General features: G+C 46.8%; 1 protein-coding gene across 4 annotated transcripts; it reads right to left on the bottom strand.

The window, feature by feature from the left end:
• Window positions 1-2095: 2095 nt before the first annotated feature.
• On the bottom strand, window positions 2096-6859 carry LOC123519657. 4 transcript variants are annotated; one of them, XM_045281132.1, is made up of 3 exons: window positions 6731-6859; window positions 3620-3735; window positions 2096-3332 (listed from the first exon to the last, which is right to left on the bottom strand). In XM_045281132.1, exon 3 carries the CDS (start codon window positions 3231-3233, stop codon window positions 2331-2333), a length of 903 nt encoding a protein of 300 aa, XP_045137067.1. In that variant the 5' UTR covers window positions 3234-3332; window positions 3620-3735; window positions 6731-6859; the 3' UTR covers window positions 2096-2330. The 4 variants fall into 4 exon arrangements, with proteins under 4 accessions (XP_045137067.1, XP_045137066.1, XP_045137068.1 ...); XM_045281131.1 differs by having other exon boundaries at window positions 6776-6849; XM_045281133.1 differs by lacking the exon at window positions 3620-3735 and having other exon boundaries at window positions 6776-6856.
• Between the last annotated feature and the right edge of the window lie 904 nt (window positions 6860-7763).

Raw genomic sequence — 7763 nt, 5'->3', positions numbered from 1 at the left:
GAGAGAGAGAGAGAGAGAGAGAGAGAGAGAGAGAGAGAGAGAGAGAGAGAGAGAGAGAGAGAGAGAGAGAGAGAGAGAGAGAGAGAGAGAGAGAGAGAGAGAGAGAGAGAGAGAGAGAGAGAGAGAGAGAGAGAGAGAGTGTGTGTGTGTTCCATTTATAGCGTATGATGTAAAACTGTTAATATGAATATGAAGGAGTGATGTTTGGAGACGAGGTGGTACGTAAGAAGAAGGAGAGGAAGTGTAAGAATAACACAGAAAAGGGAAAAGTGTTTGAATAAAGGAGGAGGAGGAGGAGGAGGAGGAGGAGGAGGAGGAGGAGGAGGAGGAGGAGGAGGAGGAGGAAAGGAATGAGTGAGAGAAAGAAAAAGAATAAGGAAAGAACGTGGTTACATTAGCAAATTGAATGACAAAGTACGTTATATAAAAATTACACTCATTCACCTGACATCCCGAACTGGCAGACATGACTTACATTTGTCCTTTCAACTTTCCCACAATCTTACAATAACATGACCTCGCCTGCTCGTTCTTTCATTCCTCGTGTCTTCTGCCTTCATCCATCTCATTCACCTCCTCTGCTTCCTCCCATCACGCCCACCCTATCGCCCCCAACGCATTGCCTTCACTTCTTGTTTGATCGCGTCCCGTCGCCATTCCCTGCCTTCATTACTTGCGTCTTCTTTCCCTCCCCTTCGTCCTTGGTTCATTAAGTCATTCGAAGAGTCTATTTTATCGTCGTCTGAGAATGAAAAATGCCTCTCACCACCTCGACACACAGCACCCGTCCCTCATCACCGCCCACACGCATGCCGGAGTTACGGGCACCAAGAAAAATAGCGGCCCTTAAATTAGCTCTTCCCATCCTGACGCTTGCAATGAAGCCTCCTCGCCGCGACACACTCACGGCCTTCATATGCAAATCCCGCTCCTCTGAGGCTCCTGAGGCTGCAAATTGTAGGTCCGTAGACGGTGAGCGGCTGAAATATGGCTGAGAAATATAGACTCCTTGATCATCATCTCTTAGCGTCCGCCTGTCTCCTTGGCTGCCTGGCCGCCTGTTTGCCTGCTTGGGGCTGTGAGCGAGGCGCGAGGTGAGGAGATCAAGGGTTTGGTGAGGCCCTAAGAGAACAGGGCAGTCTATTAGGCTTCTCATAGAGCCGTATAAGGAGGAGGAAGACGAGGAGGGAGGAATAAAAAAGAAAAAAAGAAGTAATAGTAAGAGGAAAAATGGAGGAGGGAATGGGAGAGGAGGAGGAGGAGGTAGACGGGAGCATCCGCACAAGTCCCTGGAACTCTGTATGGAGGGATGGAGAGTGGGAATTCAAGTTGCGAAGGAATTCTGTGGGTGTTTTACGGCTGGAGGGCGATGATGGCCCATTGTCTACGGGTACAGGGGTGAGGGCTTTTGTTGGCGCGGCTGGAGGTACGGAGGAAGAGGAGGAGGAGGAGGAGGAGGAAGCTATGGGGGATATGGCTGCCTTTCCGGGTTACGAGCGGGCTTGGATCAGCGGTTTTTTGTTACTCAAGTAAAGAAAACGGGCGGCTGGCCAATGTATTGTATGTGACGTCTAAAACAACTGCTATAACTTGTCCTTAAAAAATGTTTCCGTTAGTGACAGTAGAGGGGGACTCAATTTGAATACACAACATAACAGTAGCAGCAGCAGCAGCAGGAGGAGGAGGAGGAGGAGGAGGAGGAGGAGGAGGAGGAGGAGGAGGACGGGGGTGAGATTGGATTAAAATGCATGATATCGGTCGGCGTGGAGTTAGTGTTAGAGTTGGTGTGTTTTCCTGTGAGGTGCTCGCGGCGACAACTGGCGGCGGGAAAGTGTTGCCTCACTGATTACTTTTTTATCCTTGGGCAGGACACTGAGAGGAGGATCCTGCCACGCGCCGCCCACCGCTCGCCTCAGCTCAGGACGGTGATGGGCGTTTTATTTTGGAGTTTAGAAGTGAAAGGCCTTCCCTGTCTCGCCTCCACCGCCCCCTCAGTCCCGGCACCTTCCTCTCAGCCGGAGTGATGCAGCGCCTCAATAAAGCAACACCACTATGCACCTCGGGAGTGCTTTAAGGAATAGCTTCACAAACCAGCGGCAGACGCTCTTTTTATTGGCAGAACACTGATACATACGAAACATAAAAATGAAGGAACACTTTGATGTAGTAAAACGTTAGCGCCACGTGTCCCGTTATTGGCGAGATCTTTTCATGGTGCCATTTTTAAGTCTTCTACACAAACTAGTGTGTGTGTGTGTGTGTGTGTGTGTGTGTGTGTGTGTGTGTGTGTGTGTTGCTTTAAAATTTCAACCTCCCACAGCCCCACTCACTCACACTGACGTCATTGTTGCTTTAAAACCAAGTCCATCTGAAGGACGAATTGCAGACTGAAACTCCATTGAATGCGTGTCCTCTTCTGTTTTTGTATTTCTGAAGCACACGGCTGAGGGTAAAGGTGAACCACGGGGGCAGGTATTGGTCGCTGTGCAATGCCCAACGCACCACCAACACTGCCGACAGTATATCCTGAGGCGGCGGAGGCTCACTGTGCTTCTCCTACCCCACAGCGCCCCCGGCCACGCGTCCTCCATTAGACTCGAACCCGGTAAGAGAGAATCGAATACGAATGTGAACCATCTGGGCATTGGGTTGTACTCCACCACTTGTTGCAGCGTCAGGAGGGCAGTGAAGAGTTCCTGGCGTGAATGGCTGTGTTCGTCCGGCGCTTCGCTGAACGCTTCGTGAGTGAGAGGCGGCGCCAAGCTGTCATTGGGTGAAATTTCCTTAAGTCTCTCCGTCAGTTTGGAATCCTGGCCGGCAGACTTGGTATCCTGCTCATGCACCGCGGGGATCCCAGCCTCCTCTTGCACCAAGCTTACGGGCTCCTTTTTCATCTCTTTGTCTTCCTCCTCTCCCTCCAAGCTTGCATTCACCCATTTTTCTTTCGCCAAGCTTGCATCGTCTTTTTCCTTTAAGCTCACTCCCACTTCTTCCTCGGAGCTTACGGCCTCTTCTTTCACCTCTAAGTTTGCGGAAGTTGTCTTAAAGAAATCGAAAGTTATGTCGGACGAAGACGTGCAATTGGTGCGCTTCTCCTCCAGAATGTTGGTGAACACTGCCTTGTTGACCCCGTAGCGATCTGCCAAGGCCCGGGCGCTCATGGCTGCGTGCCCGCTGAACTGGCGGAGAATGTGACCCTTCTCGTGGTATGTAAGCTTGCTCCGTGGCGCCATGGCGGGGGAAGGCACGGGAGGGAGAGACGCCAGCCAGGTCCGCTGTCAGACTATTTGCTACTGCTCCCGCCGCTATCGTTGCCTCCTAAATTCAGGTTCCTGGAGGGAATAAGATTTCCGAGTAAGAAAATAAAGGAAGAAAAGTACCCTGGATGGTCAGTGGCCGTGCATGAAGGTTGTGTGGGGACGTTTATTCCCCTGTTCGCTGTCTTAACCGCGTGATTAGGGGAGTATACCAAGACGTATACACAGACACACAGACACACACACACACACACACACACACACACACACACACACACACACAGGGAGAGAGAGAGAGAGAGAGAGAGAGAGAGAGAGAGAGAGAGAGAGAGAGAGAGTAGGGGGAGGGACAGCATCTTCACCTTCACAGAGGCAGGTAATCAGGCCTCGGGCAGATGTGTGTCACTTCGTTTCATCGCTTCAAAGAACCATTCAATCATCCAACTCTCCGGGCTCTGGGAAATTAGTCGTCCATCCACTGTACGTGGGAGAACACATTCTTAACAAGTATATAAATCATTCCCAAACATCAACAAGAGCACAAACAAACGTACTGTACCGATTGGCTCCAGATCTTTACACTGTTACACGCTCACAATGTACTGATGTTAGATGGAAGGTACATTGTGTGTTCTCGCGAGTAACTTTTCACACATGGCAAGAGGAGAAACTGAAGGAGAACGATTGAGAGGGGGGAGAGAGAGAGAGAGAGAGAGAGAGAGAGAGAGAGAGAGAGAGAGAGAGAGAGAGAGAGAGAGAGAGAGAGAGAGAGAGAGAGAGAGAGAGAGAGAGAGAGAGAGAGAATGAAGAGAGGAAGAATATGAAAAAAACAAGAAAAAGGAAAAAATGATAAATGAACTGCTAAAAGAAAGAAAAAAAAAAATAATGAAAAGGCCAAAGAAGGAAAGGAAAATAAAAGGAATGGAAAACAGGGAAAAAGAAGGAAAAGGAAAAAAAATGAGAGGGAAGAGAAAGAGAAAAAGAGAGAGGATAAGTGCGGACGGAACACTATATAAACTATATATTAGATCACGAGAGACAAAAAGACGAGGAGGAGGAGGAGGAGGAGGAGGAGGAGGAGGAGATGGAGGAAGAAGACAAGTAGGAGAAAGATTAGTATTGGAATAGAAAGCTGAAAAATACAAGTATGATTTAAGAGGGAAATAGAAAAGAGAGGTAAAGGGCACTGACAAAGAATGGAATGTAAGAAATAAGGAAGGAATGGACTAAGAAGAGAGAGAGAGAGAGAGAGAGAGAGAGAGAGAGAGAGAGAGAGAGAGAGAGAGAGAGAGAATAGAGGGTGAGTGAGGGTAACAATCTCATGAAGCAACGTTAAGTGTCCGAGGAATGAGAAGGCAAGGGCTTGGGTTTGTTCTGAGTGTCATTGACCTAAGCTGGCTGGCTGGCTGGCGCGCTCACTCTCTCTCTCTCTCTCTCTCTCTCTCTCTCTCTGTTCTGGTCCACTATCTCGTAACTCTTTGCTTTGTACTCTCTCCTTTTTCTTGACTCCCCTCGTTCCCTCAGCTTTCCTTTTTTTTTTCTTTTGATCTTTGTCTCTCTCTCTCTCTCTCTCTCTCTCTCTCTCTCTCTCTCTCTCTCTCTCTCTCTCTCTCTCTCACGTTGTCGTTAATGTCGTTTTTATTGTCGTTAGTCATATCTTTAGTCGTCTTAGTTGCCATCGAAGTAATAGAAGCTGTCGTTCTATATTGCCGTTGTCGTGGTTATTGTCGTCGTCGTCGTGGTTATTGTCATCGTCGTCGTGGCAAGGCAGCAGATGTTTGGTCTTGCAGGAGGAAGTCTTAAATCTCAATCTCACTGTGATGTTCAATGTGGACAGTCGGTCTCGAATTCGCAGAAGCAGGAGGAGAGAAGAGGAGGAGGAGGAAGAGCAGCAGCCGGACCTTCATTACAGAGTCCTGAACTAAACTGAACCTTTGCCGGCCGTGACTGACGACTCCTCATCACCATTCAACGTCGAGTTCATTTCAGCAAAGGAGTGGCGCTGACGGCTGACGGCTGACGCTTCTGGGAGGGAGGGAGGAAGGGAGAGGAGTCTGCCTGGGGTGCGTCCTGTTCTTTAGCCTTTATTAAATGTTGAAGTCAAGGAGTTGTACAGTGAAGCAGAAATATCGCTACAAGTAAAACCTCTACACTTTACGAGAATTTACAACGCTCTACTCTCCTCCCCCTCTATACACACACACACACACACACACACACACACCTACTTACCAGCAATTATACCTGTACATTTCCCATCTTTTATTTATACGACTACTGCTGCCCGTTTTCCCTTAATGCTGAGATTTTCCTAGTACTGTACCCGTTGAAGCGCGTTTGCATGCCTATCAGAGTAACCACAGCGCCGCCTCAGCCTTTATCGCCGCAAGATTCGCCCGCAGTTAGTTGCTTGTATTCCTTCCTCCACTTTAACACCTCACAAGCCTCGCTATCAAATAATGGAGTCTTTGTCAGTTTATCGCTCCTCTGGCTGTCTCTCTGTTCTCATATACCACCATCACCACCACAACCAATCCTCTGCTTGTGGAAATATACAGTTCTAGTAACGTTCTCCCCTGCCCTCCTTTTCCCTTCTCTCTCTCTCTCTCTCTGTTACAGTATACAGCCATGTTAGTTTTCTTCCAACCCATCTCCTCTTCCTACTCCATATTTCTTTTTTCTTCCACCCCTTCTCCCTCTCCTTCATGCCACACTCGCTTTCTCTCTGTAATCCTGTCTGTCTTCATCTTTCCTTTTCCTCTCTACGTCTCCGCGTCTCCTCTTTCCCCCGTCACCTCTTCTCTTAACCATTTTCTCCTTCTCTTTCCCATTTTCTATCTCATTTTTTGTCCCCTTGGTAGTCCACAGCATAGGTCACTGATCTACACAATTTCTAAAGGGGGATTAAGGCATTTATATACGCAAGTTGCTATTATCTTTTTTTTTTTTTTCATGGTGGTTATTTTATGGCCTCTCAGTTTGCCGTTTCTTTGTGGTAGATTTTTTTTTTTTCCCCGGTTTCACTTTTTCGTTCTTGATTTCGTCTTCCTTCTCTTTTTCGTCTTTCTCTTCGTCCTACTCACTCACTCCCTTTCTTCTCTACACGTACTTCCTGCATGTCTTGTATTGTTTCCCTACGGCCTACTCTCTCTCTCTCTCTCTCTCTCTCTCTCTCTCTCTCTCTCTCTAAAAAAAAAAAAAAAAAAATTCCGACGCTCCATTCCTCTCTCCATCCAACCGTCCTCATTTCCTTTCCCGTTGTCTCCCTGTTCCAGCATTCCCGCTCTCCTAGTGGCGAGCGCAGTGCAGTCAGTAGAGCTAAAGTGAGCACCACGAAATATTATAGTATCAGTAATATTAATACCTCGCTAAGTACTTTCCGGGCACGCCTATCATCAATTTAAGTATCTCTGTTATTATTGCTACTTCGTGACACTGAGCACTTAATACTAACACACGCACGTAATACTCACCTGAGGATCATATTAATTACTCGGCAGGTAAGAATTCACACGCACCTTTGCCAGGATACTAGTTTCCTCACAGCCACAGCAACAGGAACTCTGGCTCTCCTTCTCCCTCGGAACTTCAGTAACGTGTGTGACCATAAGGTTCATATCAACACGTTCCGAATCTCACGTGTGTTTTAAAGATTCACGAGACACTGAATGTTAAGAGGGAAGGCTTCACACTCGGATTGCACTGGATAACGCTTGTTTTAATTACAATGAAGGATTAGCTGAAGGATTTAGCTTTTTGGTATTCCCTCGATTCTTTCTTCTTCCCTTCCTAATTGTGTATAGATGGAATGCACCCTCTCCTAACCCTCAAGGATTTTGCGAGGGTGTTTTTCTTGTGACTCTTAAATACCCAGGTGTGTAAATGTCCTTGGATTGACATCTGTATTGTTCCGTGACTCTGTGAAGTTCAGAAGTGCTGTGTTTCATGTTTTCATACGGGTCACAGCGATGTAGAAATGTGATACTGTGTTTTTTTTATATTTTTTGTGGGGTGTAACAGGATCAAATATATGTGAAATTCTCTGTGTTGTTTTATTTTTGTACTAGTGTGAGTGTTAGTGACATTTGAGAAGGGAAAAATATTGTGTAAGGTCTCACATGACTCCGATTCTCTCTCTCTCTCTCTCTCTCTCTCTCTCTCTCTCTCTCTCTTGGTATGATCTTTAAGGCCTCGTGTTTGAACCTTTGACTGGAAATGACACTATAATTTATTTCCATGGCGCGTGATGTTTGATCTGAGGAAACTGACGTGGTATTACTGGGGATACAAGCACACTCGTTACTAAGCTTCAGGTGCAAGCGTATTATAACACTTTGCATCAATAGTGTCTCTCATAGTTGAGCTGTGGATTATGTTTCTTTGTAGTGAAGCAATGCGAATCAGTATATTCGTGATTTTATTTTATTCATTTGTGGAATTTCTTAAGGGGGTATTGTTAAATCGAAAGGAAAGTCAAAATGGTAACTGTTTCACCTGTGACTTTTT

Source organism: Portunus trituberculatus, chromosome 45 (assembly GCF_017591435.1).
Source record: "Portunus trituberculatus isolate SZX2019 chromosome 45, ASM1759143v1, whole genome shotgun sequence".
Lineage (NCBI taxonomy): Eukaryota > Metazoa > Arthropoda > Malacostraca > Decapoda > Portunidae > Portunus > Portunus trituberculatus.
This window is presented reverse-complemented; position numbering and strand designations above follow the sequence as displayed.